This window comes from Caretta caretta, chromosome 7, assembly GCF_965140235.1.
Source record: "Caretta caretta isolate rCarCar2 chromosome 7, rCarCar1.hap1, whole genome shotgun sequence".
In the NCBI taxonomy this organism is placed as follows: Eukaryota; Metazoa; Chordata; order Testudines; family Cheloniidae; genus Caretta; species Caretta caretta.
Window position 1 is genome coordinate 58,963,595 of NC_134212.1, and position 27,367 is coordinate 58,990,961.

Sequence of the window (27,367 nt, forward strand, 5' to 3'; positions counted from 1 at the left end):
TTATTTTATAATTCAATGATAAATGAGAAAGTCAGCGTGTTGTCAGCAATAGTGTGCTGTGACACTTATGTATTTTTATGTCTGATTTTGTAAGCAAGTAGTTCTGAAGTGAGGTGAAACTTGGTGGTACACAAGCCAAATCAGACTCCTGACAGGGGTACAGTAGTCTGGGAAGGTTGAGAGTCACTGTTTTAAAGTATCCAGCGTGGTAACAGAAGCTGCCCTCCTGCCAGAGCCTAGCAAGGTTTGAGTGTTTGGCAGAGGAAGGGGTTTCACTTTGCTTAACTCATTTGCCACACGTTCATCACTGTGGGAAGAAAGGGGAATGGTGGGATGGGTGTGCACATGAGCCAAAAGGAAACAAAGCGGCATGGACTAGCTAAAGGAGAAAAGCATGCCTCTCCTGCTGGTTACAGGGGGGAAGGCTGGGTTGGCACAGGGGAAGCTAAATGTAATCCATCAAGTCTTTGAAAAGCCTGTTAGGGAGAGAGAACTCAAAAGCAGCTCTGAAAATCCTACAGCAGCCCCAGCACTGTAACCCTACCCAAAGCATCCCTTGGGCACCCAGCCCTTTCGGGGCTAGCAGTGCCGGCCTCCTCTGCTGCCAATTTCTCCTATGCGGGCTACTGAAACTGTGGGGGCAGAACAGCGTGAAGAATGGGGCATGTTGCACCCAGCCAAGGGGAGCTCATGACGCTCAGGTGACGTCAGTGACAACATGCAGGGTGCACATGGTCCTGGGGTCAGGACCCAGCACTGCGCTGCGGTGGGCAGTTGGGCCCCCCCTCAGTATTGGTTGGAAGCTGGTGCCCTCTCTCCGTGTCTTAGCAGTGGGGCGGGGGGACAGCTGATACAAACTTCCTTGTTGAGAGCCACAGCCACACCCAGGACTGAATAGATTTGTCACCTCGAGCTCGGAGAGTGGCATTCCCCAGAGGAGAACTGGGGTAAATTGGCAAGGAACAGACTCTCTCTCTCTTCCATTAGAGCTGTTGAGAGAATAGCAGCCTTCAAGTACCAGTGGGTCAGTCAGGTCCCTTTAGGCCTACATTCAAAACTATTCTTCTACTGCCGTAACCGCTCTGGTAGTTTCAGTGCTGTGGCCTTTAACTAACACGGGCTTATTCATTTAAAACAAAAGCAAGAAGGAGGTTAGAAATCTCTCTCTCTCATCTCCCCATGTTGAGCTTCATTACTACAATTATTGGTAAAGTCGTCATTTCAGAACGAAGAAGAGAGAAGAGCCTGGCTGCAGAGGACCCTTGTGGCCAGATGTGTTTAGTTCAAGCTCCAGGGAGGTTGCCCCTCCAAGGTATTTATTAATCACATATTTTATTAAGTCACATTTGGTGCAAATAATAATATTTAGAGTCATAGTTTGGGCATGGCTGGGTTGGGGGTTAGAAATTGGGTGACTAATGAAGGCATGTGAAAGTCTGACACTTCGAGTGCTTGTCGGCTAGTTTTGCAAAACCCCTTCATAAAATAATACCAAGTACAGGAATAAGAACTTTCACCAAGCAGATTTTTAAACAAATTTCATGAAGATTGGAAAACCTGCCAAGTTCAACTTGATTCATCACGAGCTAAATCCGCTGCCAGGCTAGCGGTGTGCTCCTTCAGCTCCAGCCAGCCTGCCTGCCGCTCCCTTAGGCCATGGCAGCAGTGTTGGGAGCATTACTGTTGTCTCTGGACCAGCAAAGGGTGGCCCAGTAAAGCCAAAGACAGGGCTATGACTGCAGTGACAGAGTTGTCCCTTTGACATTAGGAAAGAGAGGCCCAGCTCTCTGCAATTTGGGGTCTACAGTTTCAAGCACTGCCTTTAGCAGTCAGTTTCCCTGACAGCCCACATACTATAGCATATGTAAACAAAACAACATAGCAAAAATCCTTAAGAGCAGGGACTCACTGCAAAAATACTCATGATGCACGAGTAACCCAGAACAAAATGACTTGTGCTGGAATTAAAAAACACGGTCGCTAGTGTACTTCTGCTGCCTTTACTTCGCCACTTTAGCTCCCCGGCTTGCAACAGTCAAATTTCCTAATGTCGAAAAAAACTCTTCCATTTCTGTCTGCAGGAGCTGGTTTCTCTTTTCAGCATCTTCACGCGCACGCTCCGAATTCCTCAGTTTGATCTCCAGCATTGTGTATTTCTTTCGCTCCTGGTCCAACTCCTCTTCCAACCTTGTCACTCGTTTTCTCAGGTCAGCGCTTGTTTCTTCAATTCTTAAAGCCAAGAGAAAACAAAGAGCATTTTAGTCTCGACAACTGCTACGGTGACTGCCATGAAATATACACGTTTGCCATATGACAGCTAGAACAAACATCTTAACGTGATGCCACCAACAGTGGGGTTTGTTATGGAGGTACCAACTATAACTTGGGAGGTAACGTTGAGTTAAGTTTTGTATGTTGATCAATGGTTCAACCTCTCTTTTGGGTATAAAAAAGACAGCGTGTCCTCCCCAAACTTACAGCACGGGCTTTGTGGGCAGACAATCAATCAACCTTCTCAGAATTTACAAATCAATCCATTCACGGGTTAGAGTAAAAATTAATTTAAGCAACTCTCATCTTTCTTCATGCCATTGCTTTTCCTTGTTGAGATACCTACAGGAATGTAACCTGCATTGGAAACCAGGAGTTCTAGACTCACTTCTATTAAGTCTATGCCCTTCAGAACCCTTATTAAGCAAAGAATCATAGCTCTCTACTCACTGATGGGAATGGAGCCCAAATCCCGTTCAATTAGAGCATGCTTTTGCATGAGAGGCAGCATGACTGTCTCTAACATGGGCCAGCTCACTGGTGACTTGTGCATAGCATAGTGCGTTATGCATCTCCCTATGGTGACAGGTTCATATGAGATCGAATCCCGGTGCTTCTGACTAAAATAGGTCTGAGTGTAGCTCCAGAGGTGAAACATATCCTTTAATGCTGGAGTTTTAAATCTTATTGACGGGGAAAGGAGTTGCAGTTGTGCATAATAAACATTTAATTTTTTAATGGCAAAAATAACTCTAGGAAGTTACATTAAAAAAAAAACCTACATCAGAAGAACATTAAGGTCGCAAAGTCAAGCACTCAAAAAGGCTAGACAGACGCTTTAATTCAGCCCCCTTGGGCTTATGCAGAATGATCCAATCTTTAATTACATGATCACTGACTATTTTTCCCTACAGCACACCTGCCTCATTCAGTGCACAGGCTGGACCTGGCTCTGCAAATGAAGCAGCTGTTAAATAATGAGGATAAAAACAACATATTAAACATAGCCCCATCTGTCAATCACACAACACCATCCACATCTTGCTCAGAACACAAACTAAATAATTTCCTCAGTGGTGTTTCTAGGGCATCTGTCACTAGAGTAGAGGGGTGCTTTGCCAACAACAATGAACTTCTCTTCACAGCACCTGTGGCTCAAGTGGGACTAGAACGCTTCTGTTACAGAAGGGAAAACGGAGACAAAACTCCAGGGACTTATCTAAGGCTACACCATGAACCAACAGCCCAGGCAGGACTGGAACGCAGAACCTTGTGACTCTAAACCCTATGCCTCATTAGAGTCAGGCATGCACAATGCTTGGTTTTGGGATCATTATAACTGTCACCATTCAGGGTACCTGCGCCTGTATTTCCCCTCACTGCTGCAACACGGGCACCCCGCCTCATGCTTCCGGCTCCCCAGCGGGGTCACCTCTGTGAGGGGAGACCTGCATCTCACTCCCTGCTGACTGAGGTACTTCCAGGCTGCAGAGACAGGCTGCCCAAGCACATCTGTTTGTTTTCTCTTCAGAGACTGATAACGGGGATTGTTAATACTTCTAGGGTACCACAGAGTTCTTCCTGTGCAAGCCTATTTTATTCTTAAGATAAAAGCACTACAGAGAAAGCAGATTAAAAGCAATAGAAGAACCTACACATGTGCTAATAAGGTTACCAGAGAACTCCCCACCACCCCTCTATTAGGGGCTCTGGCAGGAGCAGTCTCAACTTTCATCCATGGGGTTTCCTCTGTGGTCACAAGTTCATCACAGCTTCTGCTCAGAACAAGTTTAGTCCACCCTTTACACAGTTCAGGGATTCTGACATGGAGTTTCCAGGAGCAGGTGATTAGTAGCAAATGGGTTTTCCTTTCCTCCCTAGGGCCCAGCTTCAAAAGGGTGGAGTCCAAGTGGGTCATTTGCATGGCCCTCACCCCCCAGCTATTTCCTAAGAAACCCACTTTACACACATTGTCCCAGAAAGTCTTTTGATGGTCCTAACAAATACATTACTTGAGTCCCTAGAAAAATTACATACAATCTACCACCATCATGAACAAGGGCATTTTCAACATCCAAGGCACACAATCCAATTCAATAAAACTTATCTAAACTCCATATGGTTTGTCCAGGACATACAGGATACTGTCAGTCTGGCACAATAACAGCGCTATGATGTTTTTGACCCTTAAGTTATCAACACATTCTCTGAGCCTTAGCTCCATCTCCACCACGTTTGTGTCTGGGAACACAGTGGCCTACCAGTCATCTACCTAATAGTCTGCAACCCAGGTCTCCTTATGGGCCTACTTTGTAGCTTCATGTGTGAGTTAAACTCCAGCCAAGTCTCCTTGGGTTGGATGAACAGTTGCTCACAAGTATCTTTTGAATGCTCTTCTATGCAAGGAAACAAAGCTATTTCAAAGCAGTTCCATCACCTCCAATTAAGGATCACAGCCTTATCAACAGCACCTCCCATCAAAAATAACCGACAGACTTAAGAGTTGGCCAGGACACTGATCCTCCTCCACAGCCAGGTGATGGCCAACCACTGGCACCCTTTCTGTTCCCTACCCAGATGGCCCCAATGCCAAGGAAATCTTGCAGACCACTGCCTCGCTTGCTGAACAGATTGAGTGCTGGCCTGCTGGAGGGTCCTACAGTTATAACTGGGAATATTCACATATGTCCTGAAACAAATAACGGTCCAAGGCAGTTTTCCTAGCACCCAGCAGATTAGCTAGGGAAGAAAATCCAGCTTCTGTTTTGGAAAAGCCCTGGAGAATTTAGAAGAAAACTCAAACCTTACTGCAGAATTTTTAACCATCCTATAGCACTGACGTGCCAATTAAATCCTCCACCCGCCCGCCACACCCTCATGCGATTCTATAAAACAGCTGAAAAGCCTGCACTACGAGTCTCATTCTCGGCTAAAATACTAAATTACTTGAGTACCTTTCTATGCAGCCCTACAGCTTTCATCCCTATTACACTCTACAGGACTTTTCCATGAGGAAAGAATCTTTCCTGGAGCTGCTGCTATGCAGTCCTGGCTGTAGCTGTCCTTTCACCACCTGGCATTCTAATAGAGGGAGCCTGATCATTTTAACACCCGCAAATTGCTCTGGCACAGATTGCGCACAGGGCAGCTATAAAACCTGCCTCTTTCTGACTAAGAGTGAGTGAGAGAGAGAAAACAGGCAAACAGCAGCCCTTCCATCAACAGGGACTCCTGCCCCTGCCCCAGGCAGTGCGTTCACACACGCTCAGCTTCTCTTTGCGCCACAAAATAAAAGCGCAGAGTTCCTCATTAAACCATACCTTGCTACTGAGATGGAGCTCTGAAAACCACACAAGCACAGCCACAGATCCAAAACAACCAGCCAGGAAAGAGGTTTTTAGACAAATGGATTTAATCCATCGCTTTTTCCTAAATAAATAAAGCAAGGAGGCATAGCCAAAATTCATCTAATTCCGCCAGGCTGCATGCCCATTTCTGCAAGCCTGAGCCACTGCTCCTGCAGAAGTGGGCACTAGCTATGCAAACGGTTGCAGATGCACTCAGAAGGGGGGGGGGGCACCCAGTCACCCCCCCCCTCCCCCCGGCCCAGGCAGCCAGGCCAGCACTTAGTGTAGACTGGCAGCCAGTGCTTGGACTCCACATGCAGCATGCAAGAGTGAAGTCAGCTCAGGCTTTTCTCAGGAGAGTTATGCAAGGTGGGTTAGCACTTTCCGAGACAGCATTCCCTCCTCTACCTTTACCTGGGCTTTAGTCTCTGCAGTGGGGGAAATGTGCTGCTCTGGGTGGCTGTTTTCCCCCATTCCCAGGCAACCCCCATTTTTCCCACCTCACCTGTTATCCACCCAGATGTTTTGCAGGGGGGACACATGAAAGAGTTAAGATTTTGTTCCTCCCACATGCCTGGGGCCAACTTCAGCTCTCACTCACATGTGCACGAGTCCCTTGGATTGGGATGGGAGCTGTGTGCAAGCTGCTTGGTTTTGAAAGGAAAACTCTCTTCAAAGATGGGATGATTATAAACAACTCCAGCTTGGAAACCAGCATGGGCAGAGGCTCAGCAACTCACGTCCCAATCTGTAAGGGACCTGATGGCTGAGGAAAGCAGGCTGCACTAAAGAAGAAATGACCATTTCTCTGAGCATCTCTGAAGGGCTAAGTCACAATGCATAAAAGAAAGGAGTAAAGCCAGATTTCTAGCGAAGGAAACGTCTGAGCAAATATGTGTGTGTGTGTACTCAAAGAGGAGTCCCAGCCCAGAATGTCTAAGCTTTGAAAGTACAAGAACTAAGTTGTAAGTAGGGCTGGTCTAAAAATTGCAACTGAAATACATTCCTGCTGGAAAATGGGGCTCTGTCAAAAATCACATTTCCACCCCCCCCCCCCAAGAAAAGATGGATTTTGGTGGAATTTTCCACAGGTAAAAATCTTAAACCAAAGCTTTTGTTTCAAGCTGGGCTGACAGTCTTGGCGTCAGGCTGAGCTGCCACAGTGCCTCATGGGAGTAATAGTTCAGGTGCCCCATATGCCCTCTTCCCCCCTGTGCGCTGGGCTCTCCAGCTGGACTACACCTCCCATGAGGTCAACAGACTGAACTAAAACCCCGCCAACGTCCACTGAAAATGACAAAATACTGGAATTTCCCACAGAACGGAAATCTCACTTTTCAGCTGTGGCTAACTGGAAGATATTAGAGATGGGAGCGAAGCCGGAACCAGTCACCACTGAGCTTTGGGGGAGATCAGATCCAGATCTGTATCTAAACTTCACAGCCCCTTCTCCTAAGCCAACCTCAATCCCCACGTTGCAGCTCAGGCGCATTGCGGCAGAACTGGGTCTATTCCCCGTTTGGAGCAGGAATGTATTGCTCAGACAAGGACAATGCTGCAGTGAGAGATCCCGCTCACAGCTGACAGTCGTGTTACCTTTTGATACTAGACTCATACTCAGTCCTCTGTTTGCTCAGTCCTGTCTTTAGCTCTGAAACCAGGCTCTGCAGAGCCCTGGAGCATTTCGCTGAGTCTTTGGACGCAGCCGCCAGGTCACTCTGCTCGCTGCAGCTGCTGATGCACATTTCGAACCTTTCCATGCTGTTCTCCAGGTCCACAGTCTTGACCTCGCTCTGCGACAGCGAGCCCTGAGTGGCCCATTCCGTTTTGAGGGAGCTTAAAGCAGAGGAGTCACTGGCCCGGCAGGCCGGGCAGCTGCTGACAGAATCGACGACAGAGATCTCACAGGACGAGGTGGACCAGGCAGTGCTGGCGATGCTGTGTGTGCTCAGGGAGAGGCTGGAGGAGGGGACGTTGTCGTAGGTGGAGAGTCTTTGGGATGAACCTGAGTCTTTCACCCGCTCCCCAGAGGACGTCCGGCGGTGGCCTCGGAGAGAGTACAGCCCATTCATCAGCCAGTTCCCGCTGGAGGAGAGATTAGGAATGTCTAAGGACGAGCTACCCAGCTTGGGGCTGACAGACCTTGCCCCCTGTTGCCGGAAGGAGTACTTCCAGGTGGGTAATGTCTGCACCCTCTTGCTGGGGCTGGTGGCAGGCTGGGTGGCTTTGCTGCTGTGCTCCTGAGGGGCGTTTTTCGCCAGCAAGCTGGGCGTGGCGTCCGGCGCCATGGCACTGCTAGAAGGCAAGTCGGCAGGGCTGGAGGCGCTCTTCTCCGACCTGCTCTCCTCCCCATCTTCCTCGGAGATCCACTCCACCATGCTGCGCTGCAGCACAGAGCGGGCTTCGGGCTGAGCCCCGGCCACATCAGCCTGGGAAATGGCAAAGATTTGTCCGTGTTCACTTATCAACACCGTCATCAAGTGCTGGACCAGCGAGGTGCCTGCGGGGAGAGAATAGAGGCAAGAACTTAATGCGAGAAACAAGAAGGCCTTGGATATTCATTTTCTATCTGAAAGAAACCCGAGGGCTCTTCAGGGGCATGTCCTTGAGCACCAAGCACAATGGGTCTCTATAAGCAATACATAGCAAGGACTCTGGCCACCTTTCCTTCAAGGACTGCAGAAGGGGAGTGAGTATCATTGTTCCCATTATTAGAAAGGGGAGAAATGAGGCACAGAAGACCCTGATCCAGACCAGCTACCACAATACAGATCATTAACTCCCAGTCCCCCTTGCCCTAACCACTAAACCATGCTTCCTCCCCCAGTTAAGCAAAGAATCCTGGAGAAAGCTTGACACCAGTGTAATTTTCCTGTACATAGGTTATGTGGATGGGTGGATTCCCATATGTAAGCAGAACAAATGGTTTTCTGCACCATTCAATCCAAATACCTGTTTCTATACTTCTGTTCCAAATGGAGTTGTTGTGATCTTCAATCCTGTCCTGAAGTGTTAAACACCTGTGATGTCCCAACCTCAAAAGTGGCTGCTTTTCAAGATAGACAAAGTCACCCCTCGTTTACATATCAGTTTGGAAAGTGCCATAGAAATAAGATTTTTAAATTACTGGGATAGATTCATTTTTGGTGTAACTCCATTGACTTCAGTTGAGTTACCCTACTATAACTCATCAAAGTTGAGCAAAATACTCTATGCAGAATGTCAGAAAATTAACAATGGCCAATCCATAAGTGAACTCTAATTGTTTTTTCAGCAGTGAAACAGAAACTAGTAGAAAAAGCCATTTATCAAAGTATTTTCTACCATATAAATGAGAAAATCACAATCAACAGCAATTTCATTAATTACAGTTTATCTTTTTTGTTGAAGATCAATGAAGAATAAGGCCAAACTTTTCAAATATGGGCACTTAAAAATATGTACTTACAACTATATAATAACAACAACTCAATAAGAGGCCTGATATTTTGAGATGCTGAGATCCTACAACTTCTATTGAAGTCCACAGGAGATGGGAGAACTAAACACTTATAAAAATTAGACTGCTTATTTGGTACCTAAACACGGATTCAGGGCCCCAACTTTAAACATTTCGGTTTCTATGTTTAAGAAAAGCCCCCTTTTAAAGGTATATTGTTAATGGCTCAGAGTATTTCTCTGTATCTTTTTACACAGAACATAAGAATGGCTATACTGGGTCAGAGCAATGGTCCATCTAGCCCAATAACCTGTCTGATGGCAGCCAGTGCCAGATCCCACTTTACTCCTTGAGCTGAAGAGCAGCTATATTAGGCAGAATCCCTTCCCCCTTCCACCATTTATATCTAACTGATCTTTTGCCCTCAATGGACAGTAACATAAAGCATCCCTCATGTTGTCTGCTTAGGACTCGACATGTATTCTTTCCAAACATGGTCACAGGCTGCAAAGTTTAGAGCGGGATCCCAGCTTTTCTCCAGGTTGGAGATATTTGAATCCAGGATTCCGGTTCAAGTCAGTATCTAATTACTTCATTTGACAGTTTGAGAAGAGTGCACCCAAGTAAGGAACCTGTGGAAATGTACATACAGTATAAACACTATGATCAGCAGCTGAGCTCCGTAACATGCCCTGGGTCGTCATCACCTGGGCCCTCTGGCTCTAAAAGCATGGGACTCAGCTCGCTGACCTAGGTCTGTCAGCTGAGGCAGGAGATGGTATAGCACGGGCTCATCATCCTCTGTGTGTGGCCCAGCCACCATTAGAGAGGGACAGAGTACCCCAGTGAGTGGGTGTGGGTACACCTAATCACCCATGTGAGCTTGGGGAATAATCCCAACATGTGCAGCTCAACACAAAGCACAGGGTCTCAGAGACATTCCCCTTTAAGTTAAGTGTCAAAGTTACTGCTGGTAACATGGCCTATATCCTCTTGCTTGGCCTCCAGCCACTAGCGGGCAGTGGTATTTGTCGGACACACCGGGTGAAGTTGGGCCCATAGCAAGCTGAGCCTTAACCTCCTAGGCCTCCATTCATAGAGTGGGAGACCTGAAGGAACCATTGTGGTCATCTAGTCTACTCCCCTGTGTAACACAGGCTCGAGAACTGTCCCCTGCTAATTAAGGAGGGTGCCCACTCTCTGTGTCTTTAGGAAGCTCATTTGGACCTTGGACTAAAGGCAGCTCCTTTTCAGAGGATGAGAATGACTGTTTTAGCCGAAGTAATTCCATCACACATAGCACACTTCCCCTGACACTCCTGGAGTTCAGAACAGAGCAAGGGGCAGATTTCAGCCACTTTGCAATTAGCATCTTGGTGCCCGACGTTGGATGGCGCCAGCAGAACTGCCCCTGTTGCTCAGCCTCTGCATTGGTTGCACGTGTCTTGCTGAGATGTGCACCACTGTGATTGTAGACCACAGTTCCATGGAGCAGTAGGCTGTTCCTCGGCTCTAAAGCAGAACTGCAGCCAGAGAAAGCACCCAAGACCTTTGTTAGCCCTTGAGGAGGTGGATATTTCAAGCTTTGGGTGCTGGGACATGCTTCAGAGATGGGGAATTTTGTATGTTTGTGACAGAGACTTGTACAGAGCAGGGAGCGTCTGGTGCCATACAGCTCATTGTTTTCTGATTAGTTTTCTGCAGCCTCCTTCCTTTTTGAATAGCCTCTCTGATTTCTCTCGTGGGTCTAATAAAAGCAGAGGGCTGGGCGAGGAGACGATGTAGCTGACAATGTACATTACAGGTTTCTGTAAGAGGGTGGGTGTAATTATACACTGAGAAAGGCATAAGGGGAGGGAAAAGTAGCAAAAACAACCAACAGGAGATGTAAGAAAGTGCACAGTACAGCCAAGATGGCCTGAGGTACGTTGATTTACTGCTGAGTAACAAACACTGCCATTTACCACCATATCACATTGCCTCTGAACTTGGCTGAAGGGCCCACAGAATATGTTTGGAACACTATGATTGCCCTATATTCCAGAAATGATGCTTGGTAATAAATGCTTTGACCCAAGTCCCCATTTCTTGGCTACCACTGTCCAGCATCCCCAACTGAAGGGGCTCAACTTCAGAAGAAAAATGAGCAGATCATCACAAAACAAGAAAGAATTAAAGTGGGGAATTGCTTTTTAGGTGCTGATCATTGCCCGGTGCTTTGTGCCTGGGTTTCTCAGACAAATCCTTGGATCAGCCTTCATCAAACAACAGATATTTATAACTCCCCAACAGGACTAGGTCCCCACTGGTGCTGATCCCAGTCACGGGAAGGAGAAAGTGTTCTGCACCCCAGGAGATCTGCACTTACATGGTCTTGAATGGACAAATCTGCACTCAGCTCAAATGGCAATGAAAATGTTATTCTTAAGATTATGCATTTGTACAGCAAGGTCTGCATTAGGGGTGTGATTCAGGTGGTGTGAACAGTCAGGCTAAAACTTATAACAAACGAGCAGCCACTTTATAACAGTCACTGTGCTGCTCTCAGAGTTTCATGGAAACAGGGAGAAAACTCAGATCTTCCTGCTCTGAAAACACAGGCCTCTACCACTGGAGCTACACAGTCAAGTAGTTCTAAATACATCCACTAGCAGGGCAGTAGCACACACATGCGATACAGACCTGTCTGTGCAAGCCATCCTTGCGCTGGCTGGACCGACAGCAGTTACTGTGGATCTCGCACACTCAATATTGCCCCGTCTGTGTTGAGATGATACCAGCCACACTGCCCCCCTGGGAAGAGCCCATGCCTCGGAAGCCCAGAGCATGTGGAAGAGGAGAAGTCTGGCTCCCCCACCCCCTGCCCACACTTTTCTCACAGCCTATTTCACCCCATCATGCCACGTTCCATTCTCCCCAGCTCAGCAATCCCTGCAGTAGATTGCAAGAAGGACGCCCTACATGCAGTGAAGAGCCAGCTGCAGCGCAACCAGATATTTGTGGGCGCTTTTCTCTTTCTAGCTGAGCCACAAACACAGGAAAGGGACATCCTCTCGGTGGGACCGGCTTTATGAGCCAGCGTCAGGAACGACTCCATAGTTATGGCTGCGTCCAGGCTTCCGTTCTAAGCTCTGTTTTCTGCCCTCCTCATTTTGAATTGAAGCAACCGATTTGTTTGGGACATGTCAGGAACAGAATTTTTCTAGGGATTTTGTAAAGTTTAAGATTAAAGACTTTTAAAGGCAAGTTGATCCAAAACTAACAGTGATTTTAAACTGATGCCCTGGGTCTTGCCTTTGTCCCACATGTTCTCAGCACAGCAAGCATTTTGGAAGCCCACGCTTGGAAGGGTACATCTACACTGCAGCTGTGAGGCATATTTCCAGCTAAGAGAGACCTACGCGCACTCTCTCTGCTCAAGCTAGCACCTAAAAATAGTAATGGCACTGGCCGGCTGAGTCCAACCCTGAGGTACATATTCCCATATTACCTCACTGCAGAGGTGATACGGGAGGCTGTTCCAAGTGCTAAGGGAAATGGTGTGCCCCATGCACAGGCATTGACGGAGAGGATGCCCAGCTTGCTGCCAGTGATGGCTCCCCCCATGACATTATCTGTAGTGTATATGACAAATGGCATCTTATTTCTGGCAGCAACACTTTACAAGCGGCTTCCCTGCGGGTCCAGAACATGGCCCCCTCTCCTTAATGAGAGCACCTACCTTCCATGATGGTGACTGGATCTTCCATTTTGGGCCGCAGTATATTTGGGCCGAACACCGTAGCGAGGTTCTGGACGCTCATCTTGTTCACACTGGAGTGAGCCTGAACTTCATCGAGGAATCTTCAGGAGCCCCCAGAAAAAAGAAAACACAGCGAGAGAGAGAGAGGAGTAAATGGCACATGAAACCTTCCATCTCACTAGTTCCTTGTGCTCCTGTAGTCACCAGTTGTCTCTCGTCTCAGACTGTAAACTCCGTGGGCGGGAGCTGTCTGGATCTGTTCATACAGCACTAAGCGCAGTGGGGTCCCGGGGCCATAACCGAGGCTCCTCAGCGCTGCCACAGGACAAATATATAATAATAGTAACCCCAATTCCACTGGAACGTGGGAAGAGGAAAGGGCCAGCAGTCACTAGTGCTGCAGACATGGGACCATTTAATCTGAGTGAAAACTGAGGTTCTCGCCTCTTTTAACAAGGATCCACGATACACCACATCACCTGTAGGTGAAAGCTTTTCACAAAACAACCAGTCCATATCTGATCTCTCAGTCCTCAAAGGAAACCGACACAACCCCTTCAAAAGACAAGCTTGGGAACTTCAATTCATAACTCTGCTATACATCAAAAATCAGACACTTTATAAAGACACTGGATTTATGGCTCAATCTGTAACCCCCCTCACCCTCCTTTGTCCTACGACTGTAGCAGCGTTAGCTGACCACTTCACTTTGAATGGGCTGTTGCAATGTGTGTTAACTCCATATCTGTCTAGCTGTGACACACTTCGGCCTGCTCTACACTACAGAGTTAGGGCAGGTCTCCACTACAAACTTGCATGTAATGCTTCTGGTGAAGACACTCTAAGCCATCGGCTTATTAACTCCAGAAGTTATGTCGGCAGGAGAAGCTCTACACAGGGGGTTAAGGTCAGTATAACTATGTCACTCAGGGGTGTGGATTTTTCACACCCTTGAGTGACACTTATACCAAAGTAAGTTCTAATGTAGACCTGGCCTTCGGTTGACACAAAGCTGCTTACATAGACCTATCTATGAAAGTGTCTACATGTAAATTTTGCTCCTGTCGACATAACTGTTCAGCTATGCCAGTTTAATAACTCCATCTCCATGAGCTGCGTAGAGTCAATGTAGCTAGGTCGACACAGGGTTATCTATGCTGTATTACTTATGTCAACTGTTACGGTCTTTCAGGAGCCTTCCCACAATGCCCCACACTGACAGTACACTCAATACAAGCGCTCCTGGTGAGGATGAGCACCGCCAACACAAGGAGAAAAGTGTAGACCACACACAAGCAATGTAATTACTGTGGTGGCTGTATGCCGACCAAGTTAGGTCGACTTAATTTTGTAGTGTAGACATGGCCTAAGTACCTGTCCCAGACCTGAGGAAGAACTCTGTGTAGCTCGAAAAACTGGTCTGTCTCACTGACAGAAGTTGGTCCAATAAAAGACATTACCTCACCCACCTTGTCTCTCCAGGAATTCACAATGGTAATTTGAGCAAATTCCTGCCGTTTCTTACCCAGGAACACGGCAGAAAAGAGCAAACCACCATTCCCAGAAGAACTGCCATTCTCACCACCCTTTTTGTTTTGTTTTTTAAATCATCTGAGGAAAAACAAAATTCATTTTTGTGGAAAAGGGTGAAAAAACTGAGGTGAAAAGCCTCCCCCCCCCCAAAGTCTTGCTATCTTACAGTATGGGGGATGCTCTATTTAGATTGTAGAGAGACAAGGTGGGTGAGGTGATATCTTTTATTAGACCACTTTCTGTTGGTGAGAGAGACAGGCTTCTGAGCGTGCACAGAGCTCTTTCTCAGGCTGGAGAACCGTACTCAGAGTGTCATAGCCACACAGAAGATGGAACAGATTGTTTAGCATAAGTAGTTAATTAGACTGTAACCACTTTAGTGCAAGATCTGTCTGCTCCTCTGCATTAGCACAGTGTCTAGAGCAGTGTGGGCCCAGTCTTGGTTTGTCCCTAGGCACTACCATAACAAATGTGATTAATACCGAGGCCTATTGGCAGGGCACTGGGTGAGAGCAGCCTGTCCTCGAGATAAACCAAGCGCTTCATTTATCAGAACTGCATGAGCATTGAATCCACACACATATTTAAAGCAGGAGTTTAGTTATATGCAAATTAGTTTCAAATGTGCAAATCGGCTCATTAAATCATTTGCATATGATGTCACATGAAGCCGAACAAAAATTGGCAGCTCTGGCATTCCTGGGCGCTAATTAATGCCACTTACTTGCATATGTATTTGAGGAGGTTGTAGTTTGCCTGGGGCAGGGTCTTCACCTGTTTAGCCAGCTCTCGGGTGCCCTACAGGAGGAGACAAACAACTAGAACAGTGATGTAGAGCAGAGTGCAGCCTGGGCAAATCCTCTTCCCTCAGCCAAGCCCATGCCATAAGACACTGAAAGTGGGGTGCTCCATGGAACCTCAGGGTGGGCATGCCCTGTCACCCCCAGCAAACTGGTACCCCCCCAGGGTGGTGCACTCTACCTTGGGAAAGAGGAAGAGAGATAATGACATTGCAGATCTACCAGCTCCACCCTGTCTTCAAACGCACCCACCCCGGAGGAGAAGCTGGGTATGTGCAAGCCCCATGTGCTGGGCTCCAAGGATCTGCACTGTTTTGCTGCAGGCGATGGCTCCTCACCCCCAGGATGTTACCTGCTCAATGCTGCCTTCAAAACTCGTAAGAATATAAGAACAGCCAGACTGGGCAGACCAATGTTCCATCTAGCCTAATATCCTGTCTTCCAACAGTGGCCAAATGCCAGGTGCTTCAGAGGGAATGGGCAGAACAGGTAATCATCGATCCATCCCCTGTCGCCCATTCCCATTCTGGCAAATAGAGGCTAGGGAGCATGATTTTGCATCCCTGCCGATCCTGGCTAGATCTACCCTCCATGAACTTATCTAGTTCTTTTTTTGAACCCTGTTATAGTCTTGGTCTTCACAGCATTCTCTGGCAAGGAGTTCCAGAGGTTGACTGTACCTTGTGTGAAGAAATACTTCCTTTTGTTTGTTTTAAACCTGCTGCCTATTAATTTCATTTGGTGACTCCTAGTTCTTGTGTTGTGAGAAGGAGTAAATAACACTTCCTGATTTACTTTCCCCACACCAGTCATGATTTTATAGACCTCTATCATGTCCTCCCTTAGTCATCTCTTTTGCAAGCTGAAAAGTCCCAATCTTATTAGTCTTTCCTCAGATGGAAGCTGTTGCATACCCCTAATCATTTTTTTGCCCTTTTCTGAACCTTTTCCAATTCCAATAGCTCTTCATGTGCATAGCTGGGGGAGGGGGGGCTAGAATTTGACCACTGATTTGCAAACTCAATTCCTGCCATCAATTTACGTAAGGAGGCACTGATCTGACAGCGAGATCCCCAGCTCTGTGACCCACTGGCACCTCCCCCCGACACTATCCAACTCTACTCTCTGCATCTCCCAATTTCACCAGCACAAATTCTGCCACTGGCCTTAGACAAGACACTGCACCTTGGTGACTCAGTTTTCCCACCTGTAACACAGCACTTACACCATCCCTGTCTTGCAGAGAAGCAGAACTCACTCCTGCCAATAATGACCCTTTGCACTTCCAGGATGTTTTCCATGCAAGAATCTCAAGGCACTGTACAGACACCAATGGATTTAGCCTCAACAGCCCCTGGAGAGGTAGGGAAGTATTATTCCCATTTTACAAGCAGGGAAACTGAGGCATGAAGAGGCAAAAGGACTCCTCCATGGCAACACTGTGGTAGAATCAGGAAAAGAATCCAGGAGTCCTGACACCGAGTTTCATGCCTAACAGGCAGTTCTACTCTGAGCAGTGACTGCAAAAATGGCTTTGTGGGGCTTCTTGTTTAGTGCCTTTCTATGGGACTTGACCAAATGTGGTCACCTTATTAGTAAAGCTGGGGGACTGGGAAAAAACAAGCTGCGTGGTAGGGCACCACCTACTCCTGTAGCTTGCCCCTAGCCTGCCCCTAGGTCCCCATGAGCCAATGCGCACTGCATCCCCATGAAGCAGGGATACACACCTCTTGGAATATACACACCTTGTACACACCCCCCGCCCAATCTTGCCCCAGTTTGTGCAACAGAACCTCACTGGTTCTGCTGGAAAGTGACCGCTGCATCTGCATAGTAAGCAGCAGGAGTTATCTCTGAGCAGAGTACCTGGGCTGTTCCCCAGTCTGAAAACTCCTGCTTGGAATTTTCTGAAAAAACCACTCCGTTGGGGAAAGAGAAAAGGGCGGGTGGGGGGAGAAGAAACACACTTGTGGTTTATGAAGTGAAACAAGCTACATGCTCTCCAGTTCACCACGTGAGCAGACTGATTCCTCCAGTAGAAAAAGCACATACTGTCCAAAATGAAGAGGTTGAAAAATTCTGTACATCAAGCACCAGTAGATACTGATCAAGTCACTAAACCTTTACTGCTTGAGTCAGCGCTCATTAAAGTCAATGGAAACTGCCCCATGGACTTCAATGGTTGGTGGACAGGCCTTAGCTAGTTATGATCTGCCCTTAGATACCAACACAATTTGACCATCTTATTTGCCTGCTTAGCTAGCAGTTTGCTATGAACAGTGCAACTGATGGCTTGGCAGGAACGCAGGTTTTAAAAACGGACAACAGGCAACTGCTCCATTTTTCATGCAATGAGCTGTGACAACCTTCTTCACCACCATAGATTTGGGGTAGACAGCTGGATTTTCACATTAAAATGTGAGGAGACAAGGCCTGTGACTTATTGCAACTTCCTCCGAGAGATTTAACAAACTCCCACACAGCAGACGGTTGGAAGAACAATTCCTTCTTGTGCTGATAGACCAGACGGTGCATTTGAGGACACTAAATTATGGATTATTAAGTAGTGATGGGAAAACTTAACAAAAAAAGAGGCTAGTTTTCACAGGTTAGGGAAAAACATTTGATAAGCTTCAGAAAATAGTCCAAAGAAAGAGAAAAACACCCTTCTTGTAATATTTCACTATTTCTGCTTCCATTCCCAGCCTAATCCAGTAAATTCCAAGACATGGAGTGCAGAGAAATCTAGTTATTAAAAAGAAAAAGTTAAAGGCCAAGATTTTCAAAAGTGACTAGTCAGGTGCTTTAATATCTGGAAGTCCAACTTGAGACACTCTAAAAGGGTCAGAGAAAACAGGTGCTTAGTACTTCCTGAAAATCAGGCCTGTTTAATGGTGTCAAAAACTGCGGCATACAAAATCACCAGTCACTTGTGAAAATGCCAGCCATAGATGTTTGAACCTCTGAAAAGGTTCGATTCAGATAAAGTTGTAGCTTGGGATGAAAGTTCAGCTCAGTTTTTAAGTTACTCTAAACAAGTTATTTTACCATATTTTTAGAGATGGGCCTGATCTACAAGCAATTGAACTAACAGGGCAAATTCTTCCCTGGCTTTCACTTTGTGCAACCCTATTCGCTTCAAAGGTATCGGTCAGGGCAGAATCCGGCTTTGTGTGTTGATAAATTGCTCCATGCCATGGCCCCACAGGACTGAGCAGAGAGCTTTGCAATGGGAGCTGCACCTGATCCTTCTCATCAGTTAGAGGGTTAGTTTGATGCAGGGCCCAAAGGCGGTAGACAGAGAAAATGGGGTTAGAAAGATAGCATCCACGGACCGATCACAATGCAGATAAAACTTCTATCTTTACTGCTGCAGACTTTGCAGGAGCACTTGTCATTTTGTCACAAGCTGGCATCCATTGACAATGAGACCAACCCCTGCTGAAAGCCTGGGGCTAGCACCTCCACCACAGGAAAGTGTGAAAGCCATCTTCCTGAATGCAAACAGCGCCAGGCACAAATGGTCTAATAGCACTGGGCATGCGTGATGGTTGGGATCGTCCACAAGAGCCAGTTAGCTCCAGTACTCTTTCACTTACTAGTGCAGTGTGTTTTATCAATGGCTCAACCCTCTGGCATGACACTAATGTAAACTACCGTGTTTTGCACCAATCCCTACAGGAGACTGCTTCACAAGGACAGGTTTCAGGAATCTCCAAGGTGCAAAACAGACTAAGGCTAACATGAGAGCCCCCAGCTGGGCTAGGAGAACCAGGGTTTAGCAAAGCAACTCACATCTTTGCCCCAAATCTCCTTTTTAAATGTTCAAAATCATTTACTAGCTTATTTATTCCATGAATGCTGGGTTCCATTTGGAAATGGAGAAGCCAAAAATACTACCAGGAGAGCTCAGCCTGAACTCTCATGATTTTTTTAAAAAGTTTCAAAGTGTTCCCCCAATTTTTCATTCTCATGCACCTGGGCACTGCCCTGCCCTGCACTGGCTGGGACCAGAACCAAAGTGTCAAAATACCCTGAGAAAGAAAGATTGTGCTCCTGCCATTGTCCCATTTACAGCACTACAGCCATGCCAGCCATCGTTCAAGGACGCTCTTAAAAACCCGCCTGCATGATAGCCGCCACACTGGGGTTGTACCGGAGCTGAGGGGCCTCGATCAGTGTTGGAAGAGAAGCTGGGGAGCTCTGAGCAATCTGGATAACACACACAAAGTTTAGGACAGCTCCTGAGGCTGGTTTGCTGCAGTTGGTGAGGGCAGATGCATTGAGCAGTACTAAATGTTTTATATAACGATACCCATCTTTGCTCAAAACAGAACAGCGCAAAGGATCAGAGACATTTTTAGTGGCGTAAATTTTAAATGAAGAAAGTTTTTGGCCAAAAAATTTCAGTTCCCATGGGAAATTTCAAACGGCTTCAAAACCAACTTTTTGAAACAAAACAAAAGTTTTTGTTTCAATTTAACAGGTCATGATATTTTCAAGCAAAAGTTTTTTGTTAGTTTTGTTTTGAATTGACCTTTTGACTTAAAATATCAGTTGTTTTCAGTTTGAAACAAACTGAATGAAAAGACATTTTGACTTTTTAAGTCAAAACATCCAATTCAAAACAAAGATTTTCATTTCGTTCAGAAAAATTGAAAAACTGATGGCTGAAGTCAAAATGAACATTTGTTTTTGGGAGTGTTGATTCAAAACAAATTCTGGTTTCAAATTCCCCAGGGGAAACCTGACATTCTTCATCAGAATCAACATTTTCCCCATGAACAACTTCAGTTTCAATGAAACTGCATTTTTCAGAAAGAAAACCTTCCACACAAAGTTCAGCCAGCTCTATGGGCCAGTGCAGTGTTCCATGCTAAACTGTGCTATCGGCTCCACTGGGTACATAACGACTTTGGGGAAATCCCTGTCTGTGCTGCATGTGTTCCAGTTCCTTCAAGGAAACAACCCACACTGAGACTCCAAATCTTCTTGACAGCTCAGAAGTTGTGACAAGTGCATTTTCAGTAGTGGCTTAAAGAGACACCGCCAAGGCACTGGCAATGTTCTATGCCAGACAGAATAATCCAATACAATTCTGTCTCGCATCATTCACACAAAAGCAACTCAGATTGCTGCTTCCCAGATCATTGCAGCCAGGACAGACAAATACAGGCCAACTGTGTCGGTTATAAATTAAATGAGGATATAAAATGATGTTTGCCAAACTTGGCATTGAGTCTGCTCTTGTGTAACAGGCTTCGGAAATCCGAATCTCTCTCCGCAGTCTGTGCAGGTTAAACCCCGTCCACATTACCACCAAACTAAACCATCTGAAGTGCTGCTGCTTTTTATAGGCAGAGCGGCTGTGCTTGTGTCATAGAGTAAGAAATCTGTGTGCTGAATACAGAATCCAGGCCTGGCAGCTGCACCACATGCTTTACAAATGGTGGCCTCACCTGTACATCCTCAGCAGGGATTGAATCCGGGACCACCGGCATCACTACGCAGACCTTTGCCACTTGAGCTAGAGCATAACTAACTGTGCAACTCGCTTTAAGTAGCAGGTTTGTATTACAGGCCACTAGGAGCAGCTAACAGAGGGAGATATGGGCCTGTACTATGGACCACACATACATGGAAGAGGTGATGGAACCCAAGACTCTTGACTCCACAGGCATCTGTTCTTCTTTGGCAGACACTAGAATCAGGCTTGTAAAATCCCCACTTAGAAAGTGACAGTCATGCACACGACAGCAGCTCTGACATGCCATCCAGTAGAGAGCTCAGATATCACAGGGATAGGAGCAGGACTCTTGGATCAGATCTATCCCTTTGTCTATCACCCTGCCCCACCTAACAGGTCCATGGGAGGAACAACCCTCCCGAATCTCCACCACCACCAGAGAGCTGGAGGGCTCCTTCAGTCCCTTCCATTGCTTGGAATAAGATAGGGAAGAAGCTGAAGAAAAGACCCTCAAATGAAAGGTGCTGTAGAGGTGCTGTTATTTCCCCTCATACCCACATGGGAAAATATAATTTGCCCTTTTCTGGCTCCTTTCCTCTGAGAAACTCAAAGCCCTTTACAAACGTCAGTTCGAAAAACCTCCCCATCCCCCTGTGCGGTAGGAATTATTATCCTCAAGGAAGAGATGAGACACTGAGGCAAATGGACTTGTCCTAGATCACAGAGCAAGGCAGGAGCAGAGCTGGAAATAAAACCCAGCTCTCCTGACTCTCAGTTGTTACTGCAACGCCTAGAGCAGTGGTCCCCAACCTTTCTGTTGCTATAGTATAGTTTATATATATAGTATAGTATAGTATAGTATAGTATATATAGTATAGTATAGTATAGCCGCTGAGGAGCGCAGCTGCCGGACAACCAGCTGCCGAAATGCCACCTAGAAGAGGCAACGCCAAGAAGCGTCGCCTCTGAAATGCCGCCGCTGGGCATCCGGCGCCCACCACACTCTTCTGGAAACCTTTCCAGAAGAGTGTGGTGGGCGCCGGATGCCCAGCGGCGGCATTTCAGAGGCGACGCTTCTTGGCGTTGCCGCTTCTAGGTGGCATTTCGGCAGCTGGTTGTCCGGCAGCTGCGCTCCTCAGCGGCGGGTTGTCCAGCGGAAGCACTCCCTTGTCAGTAGGCAGGCGCACATAAATGCTCCAGTGGGCGCCATGGTGCCCACAGGCACCGCGTTGGGGATCATTGGCCTACGGGATAGCCCTGCTAAGGAAGAAACAGCCATAGCCCAAGAGTACATAAAAACGTGCACAATGGACACAGAACCACAGGATTTCAAGGCTAACTTGTGAAAGACGCCGGCTCCAAGCTGGAGCTTAGACTGTTAAGGCCTGATTCAAAGCCCATCAGAGTCACAGGGAAGGTTCCCATGGACTTCAGTGGGCTTTGGCTCAGGCCCTGGAGGAGAAAATGGAGAGGCTGTTGTTCATTGAGTCGCGAGGCTCCAGGAATGGCATGGAGGGTAAAAGGAGGAAGGGTAGAAGGAGCACTAACCTCTCCCTTGTCCTTGGAGAGCAGCTGTCCACATGACAGGAAGTCTTCATATTTGGCAAAGGGGATGACGGGCTCTGGCAGCTCTCGGAGATAAAGCTTCAGGAGGGATGCCACAGTGTGAACATCCGTGTTGCTGCAACAGGAGGAAAGAAGGGTGAATTTTAGAAACCTGCAAGCTGACTGTCCCACAAGCCCTATGCACCTTCTCCGGGAGGAACGCAGGGAGGTGGCTAACAGGCCCTTCTTATGATGTATGAAAGGGCAGGCCCTGAGAAGTGGAGGAGGAGGGCACTCCTGCCACATGTCCAACCAACATGGGCAAATCTACTTGAGGGAGTCACAAAACGCTCAGGCAGGCCATCTGGGAGCCCATGCATTCCTTTGCCATGGCCTGCCCCAGAATTCATGCCCTCACTCCTCACCACACAGCGTGACAGAGACAAAGCACTAGATCAGAGAGGAAAGCGCCTCCGTTGCTCAGCTGCTTACAGGTGCGTCCTGTTGGTGATGGGAAAAATCTCCGCATCTGTCAGGGAGAGTGTGTGAAGCCAGGTGAGCGGGGGAAGCAGGATGGTGGGGGGTGCGCACTCTTGTGAAGTAGGGAGAGCAGAGAAGGGTGCTGCCCAGGAGAGCATGCTGTTGTGACTGCTGTGCTGAAAATAAAGCTTTGTACCTTCTAAAAACCAAACTGATCCAGCGTTTGGCACAATAGTGTAACCTTTGCCACTTCTGATAGCTGTCGCTCTCCCCAGCCAGTGCCCATTGCTGTGACTGTCGGAGCAGAATTCAGCCATTCTGAGCTGTCTGCACCCTGCATGCTGTACGGCAGGTGACACTCCTGCCCAGGTTCCCCCCTTTGGCTTTGGGGCTCTCTGCCTCCCAAGCCATGCCATTTGGCACTTGCTGTTTCATACTCTACACTGGAGCACTAGCCCAGTGTCTCTCTGCTCCACTCACACAGCTCCTATTGCTCTGCTCAGGGTTCTGCTTTCTGGGTTATCCAGACAAGCTGACCGTGCTTGGGACAAATTGCTAAAGGAGAACAAAAGAATAGCACAAGCATGTAGGGACAAAATCAGAAAGGCTAAGGCAAGAAATGAGTTATACCTAGCAAGTGACATGAAAGACAATGAGAAGAGGTTCTTTAATTACATTAGGAGTAACAGGAAGATGAAGAAAAGTATAGGTCATCTATTTAGCAGGGAAAGAGAGCTAATAACTGAGGACATCAAGAAGGCGGAAGTGTTTAATACCTATTTTGTTCAGCTCCTAGGCAGAGGCGTAGCCAGGCAGCTCTGCATGCTGCCTCCAACCAGAGCGCTGGCTTCGCAGCTCCCATTGGCCAGGAGCTGCGGGGCAGGTGCCTGCAGGCTGAGGCAGCGCGCAGAGCTGCCTGGCAACAATATCCGTCTAGGAGCTGAGTGAGCAGGATGTCGCCACTTCCAGGGAACACCCAAGGTAAGCGCCGCCCAGAGCCTGCCTCACCCCGTCCCGTGCCCCAATCCCCTGCAACCTCCCACACCCAAACTCTGCTGTGTGGGGAGGGGGCGGTGGCCCAAGTCTGCCCCAGCAGCGGCCGGTGCCTGAGCTGCCCCTAAGCCAGGTGCGCTGGCCACTGCAGAAGTCACAGAAAGTCATGAAATCCGTGACTTCCGTGACAAACTTGCAGCCTTAGCCATGATTAATTGTTCTCCATGTCCACTGAAGGTAGGAGAAGTAGTAATGGGCTAAATCTGCAGTGAGGGAGATTTAGGTTGGATATTGGGGAAAACTTTCTAACTAGAAGGATAGTTAAGCACTGGAATAGGCTTCCAAGGGAGATTGTGAAATCCCACCCCCCATCACTGGAGGTTTGTAAACCGGTTAGACAAACACCTGTCAGGGATGGTCTAGGTTTACTTGGTCCCACCTCATTGTAAGGGGCTGGATTTGATGACCTCTTCCAGGACCTCCCAGACCTACATTTCTATGATTTTATAATGTTTTCATATTATTCTTAATCCCCTTCCTTGTGCATCCTAACATCCTGTTTCCTTTTTTGGCTGTAGCTGCACATTAAGCAGAGGTGTTCATTGAGCTATCAACAATGACACCCAGGTCTCTTTCTTGAGTGGGCAGAGCTAATTAAAACCCTGTAAGGTTTGAGTAATTTCTATTATTCCCTCCTATGTGCCTCACTTTGCATTTATCAACATTGAATTTTATTTGCCATTGTGTTGTCCATTCCCCTAGCTTGTTGAAGTTGCTCTGACGTTTCTCACCAGTCCTCTCTGGTCCCGCCTAAATAACTTTATGTCCTCTACAAATTTTCCTACCCTGCTGCTCACCCGCCTTTCCAGATCATTCGTAAGTCATCAATTAACTGAAATAAATCAAGTAAAGAACACAGACCCTAGTCTGGAACCTTGGTGTCCCCTGCTGTTAACCTTCTACCGTGATGACAATTGACCATTATGCCTACTCTTTTCCTTCTGACTCCTAGACAGTTTTTGATCCAGGGCAACACTTTGCCTCTCACCCCTGACTACTCTAGTGGTACTACAGTGGCCCCTTGTGTGAGGCCTTTTGGAAGTCTAAATACATTATACCAAATGGCTCTCCTACTCTGACATGTTCAAAGACTTCTAAGAAAGGTAGACCTGGTGACAATGGGGAACCAGAGGGGTAGAGCCGAGCACCTCAAATCCTCGTCTTTGCGATAACGCCCCATTCTATTTTGTTTGGTTGCTTTGTCATCAGTTTTTGTAACATTAACAACTCCATCCAACCTCTCAGTTTTTGCTCTTGCATGCAAGACACACAGCTGTGGAACTCAGGGGTTACTGGACAGCCATGTTTTCCATGCAGCAGATTAGCATCAACCCTCTGGCTCTCTCGCCCGTGCATTTCCAGCCGTTCTAATAACTATCCTGTAAGGTACCATAGTTTATCACATGCAGGGCTGGATTAAATTTGATGAGAGTCTGCAGATGTTATTCTCTTTGCATATTCAGTTCCTTCCCTTTACTGTTTTACCACCACCCTGTCTGATGCCAAACACTCTATTGTTAAATCACCTTGGTTATTTCAGTTCCAGGTTTTAAATGTGATAGACCAACTGTAAAGCTGCATGAAAGCCGAAGCAAACAAAACCATTTTAATTTCAACACTTAGCTGGCAATAATAAATATAGTAATGCCACAGCATTAATTAATTACCTACAGCAGTGGTATTCAAGGACATTTTCAGGTGGGCTGGATAAAGCAATGTCCAAATCTTGGCAGGCCAAATGGCTCTTCAGGGGTTTGCTCTCTAGTGAGCCTGCCATCAGCCAGGGATCGCAACGTTTCAAGAGTTGTGTGCTGGGTTGTACTTATTAATCTCAAAATAAAAGGTTAATTGTGCCACTATACAATATTCCAATTAAATCTTGAAAACAAACAAATAATTATACAAATACACTGTACTGAGATTCAAACAGCATGCTATTCATTCTATTAAAACTAATTAAAATTAGAAGTTAAACGCACAAGAAAAACTGACGTCTAATTTCTCTTTCTTATTGACCGAAATGTTGACACTCACTCATACAGTCCCTTTTTTGGAAAAGTACTGGGCAGCACATAAACAAGTTATCTAAAGAAAGCACGCAAGTTACGGATCACTTTGTGTTGCGCAAGTATCTAACTAAGTGCCTGATTAAAAGTGTACCACTGGAAGTCAAAATGCATCAACACAATCTAGCGCCAGTACATTTAAATGTAAATGAAATGTTTCTAAATTCAAGACATGGGATGAGGGTAAACACAGGGAAAACAAATCGAAGTGCGTCTGCCCAATCCCAATCAATTCATCCCCCAGTTTCCAACCGTTCTGCATCTATCTCCCCCCACTCCCCATCTGCCCAACCCACCATCAGCTGTGCCCACCTCACAATTACCCCTCTGCCACCACGGGGGTTCTTCAAACCCCTCCAGGCTGCAGTAGGGCCCCCTTCCTTCTTCCAGACAGAGGGGAGCTCCATGTGTTCTTCATACCACTCCTCCTTCCCAGGCGTTACAGGGAGACAGGGGGAAGGAGCAGGGGGGCATCCTTGCTCCTAGGAGGGGAGGACAGAAGAGGGCATGGAGCCATCATGAATTGCCAGGTTCCTTCTGCTCCCTCTCGTCCTGTCCCCTTCTGTGAGGGGGCACAGCACCTCTGCTCCTCCCCACTCCACATGTAATAGTTTGAGGGTGATGTGTGCAAACAAGGCCTCTTAGCAAGGTTTGGGTGTGGCATAAAGGGGATTTCTTTCACCCCAAAAGCAAGTGACTGAATCTCACTCAAAGCTGCAGAAAAACATTCACCTCTGGGCGAGACCATGCCAGGACGCTCTCTGACAAGGACGGAAAAGGCCAGAAGGAATGGAAACTGCAGAGGCAGGAACGGAAGCGGAAACGCAGCCTTAGCTATACTGTGCAATGCTCTGGCCTGTGCACTGTCCACACGCTTCACTATACACGGTGCCCTCTCCTTGCCCATGTGCTCCTCTCTGCCTTAGCTTTTCCGTGTGCTACCCACTGTCTTTACCACACTGTCCGCTCCCCTCCCCCTTAGCAATGCTGGGCACTCTCCTGGCCCATGTGCACTCCTCCACCAAGCTCAGGCTCAGACCTTAAGGCCAGAAGGGACCATCATGATGATCTAGTCTGACCTCCTGCGCATCACACAGAACCTCGCCCACCCATCCCTGCAATGGACCCCTAACCTCTGGCTAAGTTATGGAAGGCCTCAAATCATGGTTTGAAGTCTTCAAGTTACAGAGAATCCATCATTTACAGTAGTTTAAATCTGCAAGTGACCAGTGCCCCATGCTGCAGAGGAAGGCAAAACCCCCCGGGGTCTCTGCCAATGTGACCCATGGCAAAATTCCTTCCCGACTCCAAATATGGCTATCAGTTAGACAAGGGATCTCAAACTCAGGTCACCACGAGGGCCACATGAGGACTAATACATTGGCCCAAGCGCCGCATCACTGACACCTTTTCATACAAAAATACAAAAGCCCCCCCCCCATCTGCCCCTGGCCCTGCCCCCACCCCTTCCATGAGGCTCCACCCCGCCCCGCCTCTTCTCCGCCTCCTCCCCTGAGTGCTCCGCATCCCCACTCCTCCCCCCTTCCCTCCTGGAAAGTCCTAAGAGCAGCGGGAAGTGGTGGGAGGTAGGTGGAGGAGCAAGGACGCGGCACCCTCGGGGGGG

General features: G+C 47.4%; 1 protein-coding gene across 6 annotated transcripts in view; it reads right to left on the reverse strand.

Annotated features, from left to right (window-relative positions):
• Positions 1-1,277: 1,277 nt before the first annotated feature.
• The window catches only part of ARHGAP22 (Rho GTPase activating protein 22), a 238,422-nt gene continuing 212,332 nt past the window's right edge, over positions 1,278-27,367 (reverse strand). For all 6 annotated transcript variants that reach the window (XM_048859114.2, XM_048859115.2, XM_048859119.2 and 3 more), the window contains 5 exons: positions 22,148-22,280; positions 15,057-15,130; positions 12,779-12,900; positions 7,215-8,118; positions 1,278-2,229 (listed from right to left, as the gene is read on the reverse strand). In XM_048859114.2, coding sequence (XP_048715071.2) covers positions 2,001-2,229; positions 7,215-8,118; positions 12,779-12,900; positions 15,057-15,130; positions 22,148-22,280 — 1,462 coding nt within the window. In that variant the 3' untranslated portion in view covers positions 1,278-2,000. The remainder of the gene's footprint in view (positions 2,230-7,214; positions 8,119-12,778; positions 12,901-15,056; positions 15,131-22,147; positions 22,281-27,367) is intronic.